Source organism: Erythranthe guttata, chromosome 8 (assembly GCF_056151865.1).
Source record: "Erythranthe guttata isolate IM_541 chromosome 8, IM_541, whole genome shotgun sequence".
Classification (NCBI taxonomy): domain Eukaryota; kingdom Viridiplantae; phylum Streptophyta; class Magnoliopsida; order Lamiales; family Phrymaceae; genus Erythranthe; species Erythranthe guttata.
Genome location: NC_142540.1, coordinates 891301 through 915151, shown reverse-complemented (window position 1 = coordinate 915151; position 23851 = coordinate 891301). Strand labels below are relative to the sequence as shown.

Sequence of the window (23851 nt, the reverse complement as noted above, 5' to 3'; positions counted from 1 at the left end):
ATAAAAGAAAGAAATGTTATGGCAATTTAAGAAACCCTAATAACATTTTATATATAAAAGAAAGAAATGCTGGGCAACCCTAAAAAAATCCTAATGTTATTTCTGTAATTATTTATTTTTAATATTTTTTTCTCTACTAATTTCTAATTATATCTTATATATAAAAGAAAGAAACGTTATGGCAATTTAAGAAACCCTAATAACATTTTATATATAAAAGAAAGAAACACTGGGCAACCCTAAAAAATCCTAATATTATTTCTGTAATTATTTATTTTTAATATTTTTTCTCTACTAATTTCTAATTATATTTTTAACAATTATCAATCTCCGAATTTTCATCAATATATCTCAAATCTTAAGAGATGAAGATAGAAATACGATTTCTTAAATCTTAATCTATATATTTGGATTATAAATCTTAATATGTCAGATTTAAAAAACCCAATGTTATATATATAAAATATGAATAATACTACATTATTAAATTTTACTATATTAGTGTACGGTATTATCTTATTATGTATTAAATTGATTATTTTTTTCACTTTTGAAATAATATCCCGTGCATCATACGGGGAAAAACATGCTAGTATATATAAAAGAAAGAAGCGTTTGGCAACCCTAGAGTAACACTTATGTCATTTTTTCAAGTTCGTATATTTTTGACGTGTTTACGCTTTAACCCCTGAACACGGAAAAAAGTTTCGACGAGACATTTGTGAATGAATTGTGATGGATATTATAAGCTTTGCCACTTAGCAGGATTATCACTGTACATTTGGACCTTCGCATCTTACTTACACATCAACTTTTATGACAATACACACATTATTACTATATATACTTTAAGTTAAATTAATGTCGGCTCACTACTTACTCTTAATAATCTTCCTACCTTTTGTCAAAGCTTACACCTCAGTTGAAAGAATATATAACACTAATAATATATGTATGTTGGTTTCAATATATTAATTAAGAGTGGATATATAATTCAGTAATTAATTGAATAATATGTATTTAAATGAACTAGGCAAAAAACTTATGATATATATATATATATATATATATATATATATATATATATATATATATATATATATATATATACTGATGACCACTTTTGCATATAGTGGCATTAAAAGTTTGTCGCTTTCATTTGCTCTTAGGAGAGATAGAAAGTGTGATACTTCTTTATCTACTTTTCCATGGATATAATCTTGCATCACTTAAGTAATTTTTACATGCAAACATATAATTTTATTTATATATTTTATATTTTGAGGTTTTTTAATTAATTGTATATATCTAGCAAATAGGAGGAATCGCATTGTATTTATTATTCATTAAAATCGAACAAAATTTAGTCGATGCTACATCTGATGAATTTTATTATAAAAAAAAAAAATATTACTCGATCGGCAAAGAATGAAATTTATTAGCTAGAATTTAGTGGTGGGGAAGGGATTGAAGAAAAAATTCCCTCATCTGAAATAATAGTGTTTCCCACTCTCTTTTATTTGAAGGTCATAAGAACAATACTGCACACAATTGTTACGCAATCCATCGCAATTATTATTATTGTTGTTGTTGTGAAATCAAATGCGGAAACAAGTGGGGATTGATGCAAAATAATTAGGTTACAATTAAGCGCGACAATTATGTGAAACTCGAAGAAAAACGACCTTTCATCTTTCGATTAACTTTAATAAAAGAATTATATAGGCCCGATTGCGTGGTTAAGAATTGATGAGTGTTTTTTTTTCTTTTTAGAAATAAAATAGGAATTGACTAAGTAAATAATGGTTTCCAGCTTAGAGTATCAACTAAATAATAGTGAGGTACTTAGGTACACAACTTAAAGAATAAAGATGAAGATTATATATTGATTACTATCTTGAAAATTAAATCTTGACCAAGAAAAATCTCTTTAGTGCAATTCCGTATGTGAAAACTCTTAAAACTGTACAGAAATAATTTAGTGCTCTAGTGGTGGAATTTCTGTAGAAAAATATTAAAAAAAATATATATATATTGGAAAAAGAATAATAACAACAATATTTATTTATTTATTTCTAATTAATTGTGTTTGTATAGAGGTTCAGAAAAATAAATAAGTCCAAGCTGAGAAACTGACAAAAAGCATGACGAATAAGGATGAGACACGTGTCAGAATGATACAGGCCCTGTCTGCTGGGGCCGCAATTGTTGCCGGGCCATGGGTCTGGTTCCCGAAGCGGATTAAATTCCACGACCCACGAGGCTGATGGATATATGGCCCACCACAGCAAACACGCTTTTACTATTGTATAAATTCAGTGAATAGCAACTTCCAAGAACACAAATATTAAATTCACGTTTTTTTCATATTTCATATTTTGTTTTACTTGTCATCATTTATTAGAGCGGATAATTTGGTTAAGTTAATATTTTTTTAAATTAATTTTCCACGTGTAAAATTTAAATATTTGATATTTTAGGAAATATCTCCAATTTCTTGTTGAAAAAACAAATTTAATTCAATTCAATCCGAAGGCAAGCCCATATAAATCTACATGGTACCAAACTAGGACGTGAGTTTATGAGATTTTACACTTGATGAAACAATTGGGTGATTATGCACCATAGATCTGTTTAATATGTACAAATAATTATTCGCTAAACGCACATACACATGGGTGTGTGTTATTATGTGTAGTATGTAGATCAATGTTGCAGAATTACTCGATATATTTTATTGAGCGTAGCATCTAAAAATATAGCATATGATCCCGGAAACCCTCCACCATACGTGCAGCCTAGTTTTCTGTAAGCTAATTAAAGTAGGTATTTGTTTCCCAAAGCAAGCAAATTATATTTTGGTTTAATATATTAATTTATTTTGTCATAGTAATATAAATAAAAAAGAAATTAGTAGATATTGTAAATTTTTGCAGCAGAAAAGTCCACTTTTGAAGCATAACGTAAGAGAATACATCAGCATCTTCAAATTGCATGCGCATCAATTCATCGTCTTGGCTTCAATGATTACAATCTTATTTGACAGAAATATTAATAATTATTCAATAATTATTGTAACATATTCAATGAACTATATTTTTCTTCTTTTTTTTTTTTAAGATATAAATTGGAAAAGAATGATTTTACGGTCGTAAGATAATATTTTTAATCCGAGCACACATGCTTAACGATATCGTGTTCAACGATATTTTCTTTTTTATTTTTTATTTTTATTTTAAGGGAAAATGAAAATTATTAGAAAAAAAAATTTGAAATTAATCACATTTTGGTGCAGCTTACCTACTTAATTAGTAGAAAACTAGGGTTTTTAAGTTAATTAATAAGCTAACAAACTTTGTATCTAGTCGTATCTTATACAAATTGAGTATTTATATATGCCTAGATATATCATGCATTAAGGGCTTATTTGTCATAATTATAAAAAGAGAATTCTTTTATTAAAAGAAGTTGCAATTAAGTAGGAAAATAAAGTAAAAAATTCTATAATTAGTAAGAACAAGTTAAGTACTAATTATAACAGAATTCAAAATCATAAACAACAAAATTAGTAGTCAAGACGTATAATAATTTGCAAATCATACGAGAGACGTAAACCACACTATGCTAACCATGTATAACAAACTCTATCTAGCACTTGTTGACAAAAGGGTTCGAACATGATCAGTTGACACAAACTCGCTTGCTCTGGTCGTTAGACCGTCCTTGCAGGACTCGAAGGGATTTTTTCGTTTTCTCGTAGGTTTGGTGCATTAGTAGCCAAATAGATAGGCTAAAATTAGTATTTATGGGAGTAATTAGTTAGGCCTAATCGATTGTGTACCTAATTAAATCCCTTTAATTTATAAGCTAAGGCCCATGATCAACAAATCAACACTAGTTAGTAGTTACAAGAACTTATTAATTAAAATAAATTAAATTAATATGCAGCAAATTGGATGTCAACTTTATTTTTTATATATATATTTATATTTTTTTAATTGTGCAAATAATTAACAGTCAGTTTATAAGACGTCACTAGTGACGCAATAAAAAAAAAGTCAACCCCTCACACCTCCAGCCAAACATGTAGTAATAGTGTAATACCAATATTATTGTTCATTGAACTTCAAAAATTCTTTAAAAAATATAATTAAATTTAAGGCAAATTACGACAACCCCTGAGTTATGGTTAAATTACAAAAATTCTCTCTTGTTTGAGTAATTACAGTCACCCTATCAACTATGTATTATCTTACGAAAATACCCCTCCAAAGGTAAATTTAGGGGATATTAAATCGGATGAAACCGAACCGAAATTTCGGTACGCCAACATTTCATAACGTTTACCAAGCTGAATATACGACAAATAACCGAATTACATAAATTTTATGTAAAAATATTGAAAAGGAGATGGTTAACTGTAATTACGCAAACAAAAGAAAAAAAAATTCTTCATAATTTGACCACACAGGTGGTGGTAATTTGCCCTTAAATTTATAACTACAAATAAAAATTTATATACATGTCCAAATAACACACACACACACTCGAAATAACCCCACCCCCACTTGTATATATATACGCACACACACCCATTCAACCCCATTAATTTCCAAAGGTAGTAGTGAAGAAAATTTGTCCTTCAACTAAGATCTCTTCTTACAGAATACTAAGAAAACACAAAAAAACAGAAGTTGTTGAGATTCTGCTGCCATTTTTTTTTTGGGGGTGATAAATTTACTTGAAATTGAAATGGGTAATTCTGAAAAAATAGAGAAGAAAAACAAAAAGAAGAAGAAAATGAGGAGCGGCGAATCATTTAGGTCGATGTTCATGCATGCCGATGGTTGGGACATTTTTCTAATGTTCCTCGGCTTATGCGGCTCTGTCGGCGACGGTGTTTCCATGCCGGTTATGCTCTTAATCACCAGCAAACTCATGAACAGCTTCGGACACTCTCAATCTTCACTTGCTCTTGATTTCTCTCACAGCATCAACCAGGTTTTTTTTTTTTTTTTTTTTAAATAATTTCTTTGTTATTTATTTACTTTTTTAATGAAAAAAGGTTTTTTTTTTTTTTTAATGAATCTTTGTGTGTTTGGTTTTCAGAATGCGTTGGTACTTTGCTACATGGCATGTGTGCAGTGGGTGGCTTGTTTTCTTGGTATGTAATTTTCGTTAACTTTTTTTTTTTGTTTGATTGTTTGTTATGCCATAGTTGATTTAATTTAATTTCTTGGATTTTCTTACATATATATAAATTATATTTGGTTTTTTTGTTTATTCAATAGAGGGGTATTGTTGGACAAGAACAGCAGAGAGACAAGCTTCAAGATTAAGGACAAGGTACTTAAAAGCTGTAATGAGGCAAGATGTCGGCTACTTCGATTTACACGTCACTAGCACCGCCGAGGTTATCGAAAGCGTCTCGAGCGACAGCCTCGTTATTCAAGATGCCATTAGTGAAAAGGTTCAATCCAATAATAAATTGATTGATTGAGTTTTATGTTTACTTTCAAGAATGACGATTGTTAACGTTCTTGATTTTACAGGTTCCGGTTTTCGTGATGAACCTATCGACTTTCTTCGGTTCGTACCTAGTGGCGTTCGTATTATTGTGGAGATTAGCAATTGTGGGATTCCCATTTATAGTGTTTCTACTCATTCCGGGTTTAATGTACGGTAGAGCTCTTATGAGCATTGCGAGAAAAATCAGAGACGAGTATAATAAAGCCGGTGTAATTGTCGAACAAGCCCTTTCTTCTGTCCGAACGGTATATTCGTTTGCCGGAGAAAGCAAGACCATCGCCTTGTACTCTGCTGCACTTCAGGGGACAGTGAAATTAGGATTAAGACAAGGCTTAGCGAAAGGATTAGCCATTGGAAGCAACGGCATCGTATTTGCAATTTGGTCCTTCATGTCTTATTACGGTAGCAGATTGGTCATGTACCATAATGCTCAAGGCGGCACCGTTTTTGCCGTTGGTGCCGCAATTGCTATCGGTGGATTGTAAGGATTCTTGATTTTTTTTTATTTTTTTATTTTTTATTTTTTTGAGATTATATATAATAATTGTTGAAAAATGAAAACAAAAAACAGATCATTGGGTTCGGGTTTGTCGAACATGAAGTACTTCTCCGAAGCGAGTGCAGCTGCTGAACGAATAAAGGAAGTGATCAACAGGGTTCCGAAAATCGACTCGGACAATTTAGAAGGACAAATATTACAACACGTGTTAGGACAAGTCGAATTCAGACATACCGAATTTGCCTATCCATCACGCCCCGAAAGCTTAATCTTCCAAGATTTAAACCTAAAAATCCCGGCTGGAAAAACGGTGGCATTAGTGGGAGGAAGTGGATCGGGAAAATCAACGGTGATTGCTCTATTGCAGAGATTTTACGATCCAATCAGCGGTGAAATTCTTCTCGACGGGGTGGCTATCGATAAATTGCAGCTCAAATGGCTGAGGTCACAAATGGGATTGGTTAGTCAAGAACCGGCACTATTCGCCACCTCGATTAAAGAGAATATACTCTTCGGCAAAGAAGATGCTTCGATGGAAGAGGTTATAGATGCTGCCAAAGCTGCTAATGCTCATAACTTCATTACGCAGCTGCCTCAGGGTTACGACACTCAGGTAATAAATTCGTTTTCACTTTTACCCCTCGTTTCCGGAATTACGTCGTTACTTTACGAAGGTTGAAAGAACATTTATGCACTTTTTCAAAAATCATAGTGGGCTTATCTTGTTTGATGTTGTAAGAAGTGGCTTCCATACCAAGTGGTACCTTTTCGTTTGTCGTAAAGAATATCGAAGACTTACTGTTGTTTTGGATTTTATATGCTATATGCTTTGCACATTATATATATCAAAGTTCGAACACCACGACAAGTGGTGCGGGCGTGCCGTTCGAAAACTACCTGTCCTGATTTTTTTTTATAGCTTTTTTCGCAATGTACGGATGACTTTTTCGCCCGTCTTTTTAATGTTCTTACGATAATGGCGTCGCGTCAACTATTCTGGAATATATATATATATATATATATATATATATATATATATATATATATATATATATATATATATATATATATATATATATATATATATATATATATATATATATATTGCATGTTGAATTTCCTTCCTCTAGAGATTTTCGTGGACTTTTATAATACTAGTAATCGAATTAACGAGCATGCCAAAACGGGGGTGTCGCCTTCTCTAGTCGGAATCTCGAGTTGTAATCTTCTTTTATAAAATGAGCTGTCTTTAAACCAAACTTATTTAATCATTGATCTACTTGATCATTAATTTGATCTTGTTGACTAAACGTGATCACGACTCGAGAAATTAATTTTATGCAAGAGAATTTCAAAAAAAGTATACCTTAATTATTTAATTATTCATTTTTATTGAAATATTGTACAATGTATCTGGATTTAGGTTGGGGAGAGAGGAGTACAGATGTCAGGAGGGCAGAAGCAGAGAATAGCAATAGCACGAGCCGTAATTAAGGCCCCCAAAATTCTCCTACTCGACGAAGCCACGAGCGCACTCGACTCGGAATCGGAACGAGTTGTCCAAGAAGCCCTCGACAAGGCGGCGGTTGGCCGCACCACCATCGTCATTGCCCACCGCCTCTCCACTGTCCGAAACGCTGATCTCATCGCCATCGTCCAAAACGGCCAGGTGGTGCAAATCGGCTCCCATGACGAGCTCATCTCGGACGATCGCTGCCTCTACACTTCCCTCATCCGCCTCCAACAAACCGAAGAATATCCCAAAGAATATTCCAATCCAATTAATATCGGACCACCATCATCCATTATCACAAATAACGACATCATACAAAACACGAGTAGTAGAAGGCTCTCATTGGTCAGCCGATCCAGCTCAGCAAACTCGGCGGCCCTACATAGCCGATTACCAGAAGTGACGATTTTGCCCCGCGAACAAGTTATTCGAACGCCTTCATTTAGAAGATTACTAGCCATGAACCTTCCGGAATGGAGGCAGGCAATACTAGGGTGCACATCTGCAATATTCTTCGGTGCTATTCAACCGCTGTACGCATTCGCAATGGGATCCATGATTTCGGTTTATTTTCTGAAAGACCACAACGTGATCAAGGAGAGGACGAAGATTTACTCATTGTCTTTTCTCGGTTTGGCGGTTTTTTCTCTCTTGATTAATATTTGCCAGCACTACAATTTTGCTGCAATGGGCGAAAAGTTGACGAAGAGAGTCAGAGAGAGAATGCTGTCCAAAATCCTCACATTCGAAATCGGGTGGTTCGATCAAGATGAGAATGCCACAGGTGCAGTGTGCTCGAGACTAGCCAAAGATGCCAATGTGGTAAAGTTCTATAACCATCTATCCTGGAAAAATCGAGTCAATTGCATTTAGTACCCCTGCATTTTACCGAATTGCTAAAAAAATTACGTTTCGATTGTCGAATACAGGTGAGATCTCTGGTAGGCGATCGGATGGCTCTGGTGATCCAGACGTTCTCTGCAGTGATCATAGCTTGCACAATGGGCCTCGCTATAGCGTGGAAACTCGCATTGGTAATGATAGCCGTACAACCCCTAATCATAGTTTGCTATTATTGCAAACGAGTCCTCCTAAAGAACATGTCGAAAAAATCAATGAAAGCTCAAGACGAAAGCAGCAAGCTCGCGGCAGAAGCCGTATCCAATCTCAGAACAGTCACCGCCTTCTCTTCGCAGGCCCGAATACTCAAAATGCTAGAAAAAGCCCAAGAAGGCCCGCAGAAGGAAAGCATACGACAATCTTGGTTCGCCGGAATCGGGCTCGGAACTTCTCAGAGCCTCATGACTTGCACATGGGCCCTCGATTTTTGGTACGGCGGGAAACTGATAGCGGAAGGGTTCATCGGAGCTCAGGCGTTGTTCCAGACGTTCATGATATTGGTGAGCACGGGCCGGGTCATTGCCGATGCCGGAACCATGACGAACGATCTTGCTAAAGGCTCCGATGCGGTGGGGTCCGTTTTCGCGGTTTTGGACCGTTACTCGTTGATTGAACCGGAGGATCCGGATGGGTTTAAACCCGAGAAGTTAACGGGTCGGGTCGAGATATGTGACATTCATTTTGCTTACCCGGCAAGACCCGACACGATGATATTTAAAGGGTTTTCGCTGGAAATTGAGGCGGGAAAATCGACGGCGCTCGTAGGGCAGAGTGGATCAGGGAAATCGACAATCGTAGCCCTAATCGAACGGTTCTACGATCCTGTACGAGGATCCGTGAAAATCGACGGAAGAGATGTGAAATCGTACCATTTGAGATCGATGAGGAAGCACATCGCGCTGGTGAGCCAGGAGCCGGCGCTCTTCGCCGGGACCGTGAGGGAGAACATCGCGTACGGAGCGTCGGACGACGTCAGCGAAGCGGAGATCGTGGAGGCGGCGAAGGCGGCGAACGCGCACGATTTCATCGCGGGGTTGACGGACGGCTACGATTGCTTCTGCGGTGACAGAGGCGTGCAGCTCTCCGGGGGGCAGAAGCAGAGGATCGCAATCGCCCGGGCGATACTGAAGAATCCGGCGATTCTGCTGCTGGACGAGGCGACGAGCGCGTTGGACTCGCAGTCGGAGAAGGTGGTGCAGGACGCGCTGGAGCGCGTGATGGTGGGGAGGACGAGCGTGGTGGTGGCCCACAGGTTGAGTACTATACAGAACTGTGACGTCATCGCTGTCTTGGATAAGGGGAGAGTGGTGGAGAAAGGGACCCACTCTTCTTTGCTGGGTAAAGGGATTAATGGAGCTTATTATTCTCTTGTTAGTCTTCAGAGGGCGCCATCTGGCACTACTTAATTCCTAATTAATCACCTAATAATATAATTAAGGGCATATTACAAATAAGCCCATCAGTGGGAACTTATTCATAAAGAGATCCAGACAATATTCTCCTTTACCAATAAGTCCACACATGGTCCAGATTTATGTAAATGACTAAAATAACCCCTCTTACTTTAATATGCTCCAATTTCATCCTTAACTTACTTTAACTTCAATTTGACCCCAACTTTCACAAATTATTCAATTTTGACCCAAAACTTTTTTTTTTCACAAATTTTTTTTTTTTCAAAAACTTTTTTTTCCCGCCGGATTCCGGCGTTGACTTTTTAATTTTTTTTTTTTTTTTTTTTTTTCTTCCGGATTTTTTTTCCGGATTCCGGCGTTGACCGGTCAACGCCGGTCTCCGGCGTTGACTTTTTAATTTTTTTTTTTTTTTTTTTTCTTCCGGATTTTTTTTCCGGATTCCGGCGGTCAACGCCGGTCTCCGGCGTTGACTTTTTAATTTTTTTTTTTTTTTTTTTCTGTAACTTTTTTTTCCGTTTAAACAGCAATATTGCTGTGAATGACAGTAATATTAACTATATTACTGTTAAACACAGTAAAATTAACTAAACTATAGTTTAACACATTGATATTGCTATATTAATCTCTAGCACATTAATATTAACACAACAAAATTCATTATTATTGTATAATAAAGTAATATTACTATGTTGTCCGTTCAACAAATGTAAACAAAATAAAAAAAACCAAAAGAATTAATATTATTGTGAGTGACAGTAATATTACTATAGCAACAGTAATATTACAATAGTAGACAGTAATATTATTACGTTACTTCGTGAATAACTCGAACAAAACAAACACCCCAAAAAAATAATAATATTGATGTTGTTGACAGTAATATTATTGTGTTTACAGTTATTTTACTGTCAACGACAGTAATATAATTACGTTGACTTGTCAACAAATCAAAAAAAATAAAAAAAAATAATAATAAATAAAAAAATATAATATTGCATTAATTTACTGTCAACGGCAGCACAATTACATAAATGTAATGTCAACGGCAGTACAATTACGTTAATTAACTATCATTGACAGTATAATTACGCTAAATTACTGTCAGTGACAGCACAATTACGGTCAACGTGTAGCGGCGGGCGTGGAAAAACAAAACAAACCAAACAAAAAAAAAAAAACTTAAAAAAACACTAAAGAAAGAGACCGCCGGAAACCGGCGAAAAAATCCGGAAGAAAAGAAAAGAAAAAAGAAAAGAAAAAAGAAAAAAAAAAAAAAAAAAAAGTCAACGCCGGAATCCGGAAAAAAAATCCGGAAGAAAAAAAAAAAAAAAAAAAAAAAAAAGTTTAAAAAGTCAACGCCGGAGACCGGCGTTGACCGCCGGTCAACGCCGGAATCCGGCAGCAAAAAAAAGTTTTTGAAAAAAAAAAATTTTTGAAAAAAAAAAAAATTTTGGGTCAAAATTTAATAATTTGTGAAATTTGGGGTCAAATTGAGATTAAATTAAGTTAAGGATGAAATTGGAGCATATTAAATTATACTCCAAAAAAAAGTCAAAATTGAATTTTTGTGGTCAAAATTGAACTTTTATGGACAAAATTGATTAATTTGGATTACAATTAAGAATTGGGTATAAATGATTGAGGGTAATATTGGGATATACATGAATGTTTCCTTTAGTTATAATAAATATTAAAGGGATGGGCTTATTGGTGAAAGAGATATGTCCCCTATACCTAGAATAATAAACATGCTTGGTTGGGGACTTTTGCATAAAAATCCCTATAATTAATTAATGTACTAATGCGGTGTTTCTTTGGCTCTCTGACAAATAATGAAGCTGTAATGATTTTCCTCTGTTGTTTGTAAATGTAGCGAAAAATGATTAAAAATAAAAAAAAATCAATAAAATAAAGGGTAAATTACGAAAATTCCTGAACTTAGGCTAAATAACGAGAAATATCCCACTTATTCGTAATTACCAAAAACCCTCATGAGATTTGTTTCCGTTTTACACCAAACCCTTTATATAATTGACTCTATACATTTTCTGTTAAAAAAACTCAATCGGCAGTTATTAATCAGATGAGAATTTTGGTTATTAATGATAGTTTGGGGTTTTTTTTGTTATTTAGCCTAAATTCAGGGGTGTTTCGTAATTTACCCTAAAATAAAATATGCTGTAAATTGACTTTATTTTAACAAAGAGATGATGCAATGAGTGGCAAGTGAATCATTGTATAGTACAATAATTCCAAATCACCATGAATCTCGAATATTGTACAGAATAATATAAGCATCTTTGTATGGGAATATGTTTGCTTATATAAGACACAGTTTGTGCTAACTTATAAACTTCAATCAGTTGCTCCAAATTAGCTTACATGAATTTCCATTATTATTGTCTTTAATTTAGCGAAAGATGGCCGAAGACAAGAACACGACGACGTTCCATAAGAAACGATCAACGCACGGTTTTTCGGGGTCGATTTTCACGTTCGCCGATGGTTTTGATAAGTTACTGATGATCCTAGGATTCTTGGGAGCTGTCGGGGATGGAATCACCGTGCCGTTGATTCTGTTTCTCTACAGCAGGCTTATGAACACCATCGGCAGCAGTGCTAATAATCCCGTTACGGGGTCGTATTTGACTGATCACGTCAAAGAGGTGCGTCACATATATTCGATTTTATTCATGCATATTTTTTTTTACCTTGGTCATTTTATTCATGCGTAATTTAGCTAACTGAATTTATTTTCACAAAATTTGGCCACACAGAATGCACTGCTTCTCTGTTACTTAGCTTGCGGACAGTGGGTTTCGTGTTTTCTCGGTAACTATAATTTCTCATAATCATCGAAAATCGACATTAAATTAAAATACGTACGATTTGATTTCATTTCTTTTAATCGATTAGTTAAATTCATCAGAGGGATACTGTTGGACAAGAACATCCGAACGACAAGCTTCAAGACTACGAATCAAATACTTAAAAGCAGTGTTACGGCAAGACATCGGCTATTTCGATTTACACGTCTCCAGTGCAGCCGAAGTTATCGCTAGTGTCTCTACTGACAGCCTTATTATTCAAGAAGTCATCAGCGAAAAGGTTCGATTATCTTTTTTTTTAAATGTTTATTTTCTTGATATATAATACATAACGAACTTTCCCGTTGAACAGATTCCGGTTTTCGTAATGGACTTGTCGACTTTCATTGGAGGATATGTGATCCGTTCCAGAACAACGTAGTTGATGAGCTGTCCTTCCTGCTATGGCGGAAAATCTGCAGAGAAAGGAAAGCCGGACTGATGCCGGAGTTAGCACTCCGACGATCAAGTCAGTACCACGGCTCTGATATAAAGTGTTATGAATATATGAGTTTTTGTGTTAAAGCTTGAGAAAGATAAAGATAACCCCCTTTCTGCTTGGATCCTTGGGGTTTTTATAACATTCGGCGGGAAGACCTTCTGCTCCCTCGGATCCTGGTAAAAAGCATGCTTCTGACGGGCTTTTCACCTTTCCGCCAGTCGGCCCGGGCCATCATACTACCCTATTTTCTAGAGATTATGATGCTCGTAGGTCTATCCCATGTACTCCCGGCCGCACGTAGTCATTCGCTCATTAAATGCTCTTGTCAGAGCATTTAATGGGTGCCTGGCCAGGTCTGTCAGGGCATTCAATTTTCCCCACTTTTCCCGACCTTCCTCTTCCTGGTCGGGAACTGCGGATAACTCTCGCCCGCCGAATCCCCATGCGGGCCCCACCTCTTCCTCTCTTTTGGGCTTTACTTTCCTCCTTGGGCTTCTCCTTCGCATATGGGCTGGTTAAGCGATTCCTGGACCGTTTTAGTGGGCTAACGTATTTGGGCTTCGTAATCCTGGGGATTGGAGGAAAGCTGCATCACCGGGGGCCTGAGCCTTGGACCCTATACTTTTTTTTTAAATGTTTATTTTCTTGATATATAATACATAACGAACTTTCCCGTTGAACAGATTCCGGTTTTCGTAATGGACTTGTCGACTTTCATTGGAGGATATGTAATGGCATTCTTTCTTCTATGGAAGCTAACAATTGTGGGATTCCCGTTCGTCGTGTTCCTCGTTATACCAGGTTTGGTTTACGGAAGAACGCTTATGACTGTCGGAAGAAAACTTAGGGACGAGTATACGAAAGCCGGTGCGATAGTGGAACAGGCGGTTTCTTCCGTCCGAACGGTATATTCTTTTGTCGGCGAGGATAAGACTATATCCGACTATTCATTAGCGCTTGAAGCTACTGTAAAACTAGGATTAAGACAAGGATTAGCCAAAGGATTAGCAATTGGTAGCACAGGTGTGATTTTTTCGATATGGGCTTTTGTTTCTTATTACGGCAGCAGATTGGTTATGTATCACGGTGCTCACGGTGGCACCGTTTTTGCTGTTGGTGCTGCTATCATCGTCGGTGGACTGTAAGATTAATCGCTCTCTCTCTTTTGCTTTCTCTCTCATGATTGTAAGAATTTTCTTGATTTCGAACTCAAATTTGATTGCAGGGCGTTTGGTTCGAGTTTGTCGAATATAAAGAATTTTTCGGAAGCGAGTGCAGCGGGAGAAAGAATAATGGAGGTCATAAAACGGGTTCCGAAAATCGATTCAGACAGCGTAGAAGGCCAAATATTACAACATGTGTCAGGAGAGGTTGAATTAAGACAAGTCGAATTTGCCTATCCGTCAAGGCCTAAAAGCATGATTTTCGAAGAGTTGAACCTAAGAATCCCGGCTGGAAAAACGGTGGCATTGGTTGGGGGAAGTGGATCGGGAAAATCAACGGTGATTGCTCTATTGCAGAGATTTTACGATCCGGTCGGTGGCAAAATTCTTCTCGACGGAGTGGCTATTGATAAATTGCAGCTCAAGTGGCTGAGGTCTCAAATGGGATTGGTTAGTCAAGAACCGGCGCTATTTGCAACCTCGATTAAAGAGAATATTCTTTTCGGCAAAGAAGATGCTTCGACGGACGAGGTTATAGAAGCTTCTAGAGCTGCTAATGCTCATAATTTCATTACACAGCTGCCTCGAGGCTACGACACTCAAGTGGGTGAAAGAGGGGTGCAATTATCGGGGGGCCAAAAGCAGAGAATAGCAATAGCAAGGGCCGTAATAAAAAACCCGAAAATACTCCTTCTCGACGAAGCCACAAGTGCGCTCGACTCGGGCTCGGAGCGAATAGTACAAGAAGCTCTGGACAAAGCGGCGGTGGGCCGCACCACGATAATCATAGCTCACCGTCTCTCGACAGTCCGAAACGCCGACATCATCACCGTGCTTCAAAACGGCCAAGTTCAAGAAACTGGCTCGCACGACCAGCTCGCGGCTAACGAAAACGGCTCGTACGCTTCGCTTATCCGCCTCCAACAGCAGAACTACATAGCCGAAGAAGAATCCGTTTCGTCTGATCTTGATAGAATAGAAAACGATGTTCGCAGCACGAGTAGTCGAAGGGTGTCTGTAATTATGAGCCGATCCAGCTCGGCTAGATCAGCCGAGCCGAGCCGGATCACGGAGCCGATTAAAGTATTTCCAGCTCCTTCTTTTCGAAGATTGCTAGCCATGAATTCGCCAGAGTGGAGGCAAGCGACACTCGGATGCGCAAGCGCACTACTCTTCGGTGCGGTTCAGCCCGTTTATTCTTTCGCATTGGGGTCAATAATCTTCACCTATTTCTTGACCGACCACGACGAAATCAAACGGGAGATACGAAACTATTCGCTGTGTTTTCTTGCTCTAGCTGCATTCTCACTGCTGGTCAATATCTGCCAGCACTACAATTTCGCCGCCATGGGAGAATCCTTGACGAAGAGAATCCGAGAGAAGATGCTGTCCAAAATTCTCACTTTTGAAATCGGATGGTTCGATCAAGACGAGAATTCCACCGGCGCAATTTGCTCTCGGCTAGCCAAAGACGCCACCGTGGTACACTACACATTACATTACCACTAAAAATCGAAATTAAATCGCAAATTTAAGGATCAATTTTATATATAACACACCCTCAAGATTCGATTTTTATTTTAAAGGTGAGATCTTTGGTAGGAGATAGAATGGCACTGCTGATTCAGACATTCTCTGCGGTGACAATAGCTTGTACGATGGGCCTCGTTATCGCATGGAAGCTTGCGTTGGTGATGATATCGGTACAGCCTCTGATTATAGTATGCTTCTACTGCAAGAAAGCCGTGCTCAAAAGTATGTCGCATAAGGCCATTAAAGCGCAGGAAGAAAGCAGCAAGCTTGCCGCAGAAGCCGTCTCGAATCTCAGAACGATTACGGCTTTCTCTTCGCAGGCTCGTATTCTTCGAATGCTCGAAAGCGCACAAGAAGGCCCCGTACGAGAAAGTCTGCGGCAATCGTGGTTTGCCGGTCTTGTTCTCGGTACTTCTCAGAGTATGACGACGTGCACTTGGGCTTTCGATTTTTGGTACGGCGGGAAACTGATGGCGGAGGGGTATATCGGGGCGAAGGCTTTGTTCCAGACGTTTATGATCTTGGTTAGTACGGGTCGGGTCATAGCCGAAGCCGGGAACATGACGGGTGATCTCGTTAAGGGTGCGAACGCCGTCGGATCGGTGTTTTCGGTTTTGGATCGACAATCGTTGATCGATCCCGACGAAACAAACGGGTGCAAACCCGAGAGGCTAACGGGTCGGATCGAGATATCGGACGTTGATTTCGCATACCCGACGAGGCCGGAAGTGATGGTGTTTCTCGGGTTTTCGATTAAAATCGAGGCGGGAAAATCGACGGCGTTGGTTGGACAGAGTGGTTCGGGGAAATCGACGATTATCGGACTGATCCAACGGTTCTACGACCCGGTTCGAGGTTCCGTTAGAATAGACGGCCGGGATATAAAGACGTATAACCTGAGATCACTGAGAAAGCACATCGCGCTGGTTAGCCAGGAGCCGGCGTTATTCGCCGGGACAGTACGGCAGAACATATCGTACGGATGCGGCGGCGGCGTCGGCGAATCGGAGGTGATCGAGGCGGCGAAGGCGGCGAACGCGCACGAGTTCATCGCCGGTTTGGCGGAGGGTTACGACACGTTCTGCGGGGACAGGGGAGTGCAGCTGTCGGGCGGGCAGAAGCAGAGGATCGCCATCGCGCGTGCGGTGCTGAAACGGCCGGCGGTTTTGTTGCTGGACGAGGCGACCAGCGCGTTGGACGGCCGGTCGGAGAAGGTGGTGCAGGACGCGCTTGAGAGGGTGGTGGTCGGAAGGACGAGCGTGGTGGTGGCGCACAGGCTGAGCACGGTGAAGAACTGCGATACGATTGCTGTGTTGGATGAGAAGAAGGTGGTGGAGATGGGGAATCACTCTTCGTTGTTGGCTATAGGGCCGACGGGGGCGTATTATTCTCTGGTCAGCCTTCAGACATCGGAGAATCTCCGACCACGTTTGGATATTGATATGGACTTCTAAAAAGGCCCAAAATGTAAAGCCCAGTAAAAATCTGGACCTGAAAATAATTTATTTTGTTTGGAATTAATATAATCACTTTCAATTCCAATTTTAAAAATGTTGAAATTAATCTAGAAATCCATTCCAATTTCAAGAGACTTTTTTTTTTTTTTTTTTTTATGATTGCAATTTCAAGAGACTATTGTTTCATTTGTGGGGTGCATAGGGATATTTATCATGAAAATAAATATTTGATTAAAAAAAAGTTGTTTAAAGATATGCAATACCAAAGTACATAGTTGAAAAGTTTACAAAAAAATTAGTACATCCTTAAACGAGATGTCTACAACTACGATGTCCAATTAATTCAAACTAGTAACTCACCCGTGCGATGCACGGGAATCTATTCTAAGATCAGAATGTATTAATGACTAAAATACGTCGATGATGTAAATCGAATACCTCTATGAATGAAAAGACGGTGTGCTAATACAATTCATGGGGACAATTTAAAGAAATGAAAATATAATATAATCCAAAAACTTAAAAAATAATATATGTTTCATTTGATTTAGTACCGAGGTAAACAAAATAAATGATAAAATAAAATATAAAAATTATAAAATTGTGATTAAAAAACAAACATTATTTGACCCAAATGGTACAACTATCTCGTCCATGACACTCGAATTCTTAACATGTAACTTAATTATCAAAGTAGTGTTTTACAACACATGCATTGACATCGGCTATAACTCGTCTAATTCTTTGCAAATAACATGCACATTTTTTATTCTTCAAATACAATCAGTGATACACATTACTGAAACATGAATCACCTAAAAGTGTAAAAATAAATACAATTTTTACTAAATGACCTTAATTAAAAAAATAAAATTTCATTGGAGTTGACAGTAAGATAAACATAAATAATAGTAAATATTGACTGTATTTTAATGTACATGTAAGTACATTTCAACTATATTAAATCTAATATATGAATGTTTACAAACTTATATTCAAAATTAAGATTCTAATAATCATGGATACTCTTAAAATTAAAATTAAAATTCAAAATGTTTGATAAAATATAATATGTGTGATATAAAAACTAAATTATAACTCCCAAGAAAAAAAACATTGTTTTGATCAATATATAAAAAAAACTTCGTCAAAACAAAACCTATAAAAATAAGTATGGTCAAAGTACAAAGTTTGGCATATATGGTATATTTTAATTGAACTGTAAACACGATTTAATTAATTACTTATATGCTTATTTTGTAATATATAATGAAAATTAATATTAATATAAATTTAATATTTTTATTTATTTAATGAGATTTTAGATCTTCCTCAAATTTCAGTTTGCAATCTCAACAAATCCGTAATCGAGACCTACTTCATAAAAATCAATTTCGTAATATTGCACGTCGATTTCTTTTCATTGGAATGTCAAACCATTTTGTTTTAGGGAAAGAGATAATTTCTCTAAAATGTTTTTTAATGATCCAAAGAATACACACACATAATGTCCTCGTTGGATTGACAACATCCATTTTCACATATGTATATTTTCCTATATATTTCGCACGTTATTTTTAATGTGTTTTTTCCTTCCCTGATCAATGTAGAATTTTTGCTATATAATTTATATATTTCTCTAGTTAGTATAGGTTTTTCTGCAAAAGAAGTACTTCTAAATTATAATATGCCTCCACAAATAATTATTCCTATTTCAAAACATACAAAATCAAACATTGACACAAATACATCTAGGCACAATGTTGCTAATATATCATAATATTGGAATTACAGTGAATGAAGAAGCTAAGGGTGAATCTAATGTCATGTACATAAAGATTCAAAAGATTAATAGCAAAAAATTATTATGACCGTACAAACTAATAATATTTTACGTAAATATTAAAAAATGATAAAAATAAAAGAATTATTACGATACGTACAAATTAATGTTGTAACACGAAAATATAAAAACTAAAGAAGATTTATTAAATATATTCAACAAATCATATAAGAATCTCTATTGCAAATAACGAAATACATACATGAGTTACTTTAGTATTATTTTATTACATTATCACCTTCATTAAACTCAACTTCTTATTCATCAAAACTAAACTTAAAATTATTAATGTATAATCAAAGATGGAAAACCAGAAGTAAAAGTTTTTAAAATTCATCCATATAATATATCTAAATCATATCTTTGCATTCTACACAACGCCACAATGCTTCTCTCTTACCGACGTCGCCGCATATAACACACACGATATATGTTATCCATGGATATGAAAATTAAAAGGAAAGCAAAACAATGATTCGTTAGATTATTATACATACCCATACATAATAAACGGATAACGTAATAAACATTTGACGATAAATAAAATGCTTCAAAGCGAGCATGCACATCGCACAATACTGATTGCATATTACAAAACATAAAAATGGAAAAAAAAAAAGTTTTAAGGTGAGCCCTTGGTTTAGCATGATCATAACAAAATGTGTTGATAAAGAATGGGATAAATGAGTTTGTGTTGATGGTATTTATACTTAATTTTCACATACTAAATAAGTTAATAAAATGACTTTTAGGAAACAATATATTTTACTATTTTTTGTGTTACTCGGTTAGAACAAATCAAACAAATTCAAACAACTAAAATTAATAAGAATCCGAAATTATTGAAATGCATAATAAACAAAGGCGATTGTTAGGGGTACTAGAAATATATTCACATCACATGTATTGATTTGATAATAACATTAAATAGTATTGTATTAAACAGAATCATAAATAACATAACCAAAGAAACATAACAAAAATAACCAAACAATCATATCAATTAATCTACCTCGTAAAAATTGGCTAATAGATATAACAAAGTTAAATTAAAGATATGAAAGCATGGCTTTTAAAATATTACCACTTTTACGTGTTTATTATGTACAAAATATTATGTTCATAATTTATTGAGCATAGTACACATATTGATTTGATAGAGTAATAAATAGAAACCTAAATAATATCAATTTGTATATAACAAAGGCAAACATAACAAAAAATAAATAAACAAATAAAATCAAGTGATCAATCATATCCTTAAATTAATATTTTTAATAAGAATATCAAATCAAATCAAATCAAGTCATTAATCAAATTAAATCAAGTCATTAATCATATCCTTAAAATCAATATTTTTCATAAGAATATCAAATAAATCAAATCAAATTATTATTTTATGTTAATATAAGACATTATTATTATTTTCTCTAAAGTATAAGTTGATATGCAAAATAATTATTACAAATACTTATGTTATAACATTATCGAAAATATAAAAAAAACACCATAATGAAAGATGCGAGGAAAATTAAATAAATAAAGTAATTTATATAATTAAAAATTATTAAAATAATTAATTCGTAAATAAATGTAATAAAAAATAAAAATCTAGTTAATAATGCATTTTATTAACTAAATAATTCATTAAATACTTAATAGAATAATATTGAAATATATATTACTTATATATATACCAAATATTAAATTATTTATGACAATTTAAATATATTTCATTCATTAATTGACATATTACTACTCCATTAATATATGTATACTTTCGTGTTTCAAAAAAAAATATCTGTATACTTTCCTAAGATTGAGTATCTAAAAATAACAACTCGATACTACATTTTATTCCATTAATTGACATATTACCATTCCATTAATATGATAATTAATTAATAAAATAAATTAATGTAAAATTATAAAACAACATAATTACTATAATGAATTAGTGATGATACATTAGTACTTAACATTTCAATGTAGTTAAGTAAAACAAATCAAGAAAAAAAGACGAAAATAATAAGTTTCCAGAAAAAAAAAACGAACAGGTGATCCAACTTTACACAAATTAAAAAATGAAATATATAAAATTTTAAATAGCGAAATTGCATATATAACCATATACTAAATGAGCTTGATGAAACAATATTAAAATAATTACAGATATATATAAAGAATAGAAAATTGTTAATTGCATATTATTTTTTACATTTATCATTTCGATGACGGTCTTTTAAGGATTGACAAAAATGAGATTTTTTCTCGCACAATTCATATGAGATTCACGAAATTCTTTCTACTATTTTGACGCAACCGTTGTCGTCACACATAGCACATAGGTCTATGTTATCCATAATATCTACAAAAATAACATAAACAAACAACAAATAACATGTTAGACTAAATACATGTATATGTATAAACAATCATTAGACACATTCATTATATAAAAATAATGAAATAAAGAACATGTAAAACTATGAATATATGATAACAAAAATTACAAAAAAATACAACATTTCCTCTTTGCAGCCACTTCGGGCATGACCTATTTTTTTATTTGTATGTGAGTGTAAAATTCGGGTGGAGAGTATGAGTGAGTGAAACGGATTGGAATGAGTGATATTTATACTTGGGTTTTATATAATAAAAAAGTAAATAGTAAGTTATTATGAAAATACACATTTAATGTTATAATCTTAACCAATTATTGTTGATTATATATTTTCCAAGAATTAACCATATGAATCAAAACCAATCAACTTAAATAGGTAAGAAATCAAATTATATGACATAAAATTGGGGAATTGATTGACAATTTATAGTAAAAAAAAATTCAAAATTCAAAATTTGGAATCCGAAAATTTAAATTTCAAAATTTAAATGTTGTTTAGTTATTAATATTAATAAAATTAAATTAATACATATACATTAAGTTGGAAAAATATTTAAACAAAAAATAAAATCTATGTATGGTGATTAATTAATTTATTAGTATATTCATTTGAATTATTAATGAAATTAAATTAATACATATACATTAAGTTGGAAAAATATTTTAACAAAAAATAAAATCTATGTATGGTGATTAATTAATTTATTAGTATATTCATTTGTAAAAATTAGTATTATTATTATTATTATTATTATTATTATTATTATTATTATTATTATTATTATTATTATTATTATTATTATTATTATTATTATTATTATTATTATTATTATTATTATTATTATTATTATTATTATTATTATTATTATTATTATTATTATTATTATTATTATTATTATTATTATTATTATTATTATTATTATTATTATTATTATTATTATTATTATTATTATTTTTGAATATTATTATTAAAAAAACGAAATTCGAAAATATATATCATAAAAAATGAGTGTTCTATTTTTTTTAAACAAGATATTCGAAAAATATATTTCGGAAAATTAAATTAAAACGTGAGATAAAAACAATTAATTAACCGTGTATAAATAATTAAATATAATTTTGATTATTTCGCTATAAAAAAATAATGTGTAAAATATTATATAAAAAATCGAATACTCGTTAAAAAATTGAGTTTCTGAATTTTTAAAAAAGAATAGACGAAAAATATAGTTCATAAAATTAAAATTATAAAAAATATAATATTTTTAGAAATGATAGGATATTGAATTCATGAAATATTATATATAAATATGTGGTAATTTTAAATGATTGTGTATATGTAAAATAAGAAAGAACTTAAAAGCATACCTAAATAAAAATGTCACCTAATCAATTGAACTCCAACTAAGCAATTTTGATAAATGACATCATCATTTGACACATGTCAACCATTAGAGCATAGATCCTCTTTTTATATTATATATAGATATATTGATTCTTTATTTGACATAAATGAATTATTAAAGTTGTATTTGATAACAACGTTCTTAACACCACGTTGAATCCAATTTTTTAAACTATAAAAATATATTTTTGATTTTACCATTTCGGAATTGAAACAAAAGACAAATTTAATTCAATAAAACACTGTACCGTACGATTTGGTAAACATTTCAAATTTTATGAGTACCGAAATTTCGATACGGTATTACTGAACGAACACCCTTAATCTATTGAGTATTGATACAACAGAGGTCAGATATTATATTTCCAGATCATAATGGGTTGTCAAATCAAATTGGTTTCGCCACTATGATAGTCCAATGGACTTTTCTTTTTATATTTCTAAGTCCAAAGTGCCCAAGTTGCCAAAAAGCCCAAAGTATGACTTAATAGCAATTCACGCACACTGAGTAAAAAAGTTGTAATTAAATCTAGTCTCGCGTGATGATTTAGTGATCGGAGCAAGTGAGCATGTGCCAATTGACTTAAAGTAAAAAAATATATATTAATTTTTATATAAAAAAGTAATTTTAACTCCCATCAAGGCCTTACCTAATACAAGTCTAAAACATTAAAACCATCACTTAACAATGTACGACAATTGGTTAATAATAAACCGTTATCGTATAACTCAATTTTCGGTATATCGTATTCTACATAATTTATTGCAAAACGACAAATTTGTAAACCGTTATTTCACAGATTAACAACCATGTTCGTCCATGTGTAAAAAAACTGATGCTTCCATATTCATAAAACAAATAACCGTTAACCACCACACCA

General features: G+C 34.1%; 2 protein-coding genes across 2 annotated transcripts; both read left to right on the top strand.

Moving 5' to 3' along the window:
- Positions 1–4520: 4520 nt before the first annotated feature.
- LOC105961708 (ABC transporter B family member 15) lies at positions 4521–10031 on the top strand. The gene is made up of 7 exons (XM_012985963.2): positions 4521–5001; positions 5110–5164; positions 5292–5470; positions 5553–6010; positions 6101–6641; positions 7452–8363; positions 8471–10031. The coding sequence occupies exons 1-7, from the start codon at positions 4753–4755 to the stop codon at positions 9845–9847; spliced, it is 3771 nt and encodes a 1256-aa protein (XP_012841417.2). The 5' UTR covers positions 4521–4752; the 3' UTR covers positions 9848–10031.
- A 2205-nt stretch (positions 10032–12236) lies between these two features.
- Positions 12237–17343, top strand: LOC105956811 (ABC transporter B family member 15). Its single transcript, XM_088821480.1, has 6 exons — positions 12237–12522; positions 12634–12688; positions 12786–12964; positions 13849–14306; positions 14391–15810; positions 15915–17343. The coding sequence occupies exons 1-6, from the start codon at positions 12277–12279 to the stop codon at positions 17313–17315; spliced, it is 3759 nt and encodes a 1252-aa protein (XP_088677606.1). The 5' UTR covers positions 12237–12276; the 3' UTR covers positions 17316–17343.
- The last annotated feature ends 6508 nt before the right edge of the window (positions 17344–23851 follow it).

Excerpts from the sequence above, each read along its gene's own strand:
- LOC105961708 (XM_012985963.2), top strand. The coding sequence starts at position 4,753 with ATGGGTAATTCTGAAAAAATAGAGAAGAAAAACAAAAAGAAGAAGAAA. Across the intron at positions 5,002-5,109 it reads TCTCTCACAGCATCAACCAG|AATGCGTTGGTACTTTGCTA; the intron begins GTTTTTTTTTTT and ends TTTGGTTTTCAG. Across the intron at positions 8,364-8,470 it reads TAGCCAAAGATGCCAATGTG|GTGAGATCTCTGGTAGGCGA; the intron begins GTAAAGTTCTAT and ends TGTCGAATACAG.
- LOC105956811 (XM_088821480.1), top strand. The coding sequence starts at position 12,277 with ATGGCCGAAGACAAGAACACGACGACGTTCCATAAGAAACGATCAACG. Across the intron at positions 14,307-14,390 it reads GCTATCATCGTCGGTGGACT|GGCGTTTGGTTCGAGTTTGT; the intron begins GTAAGATTAATC and ends ATTTGATTGCAG. Across the intron at positions 15,811-15,914 it reads TAGCCAAAGACGCCACCGTG|GTGAGATCTTTGGTAGGAGA; the intron begins GTACACTACACA and ends TTTATTTTAAAG.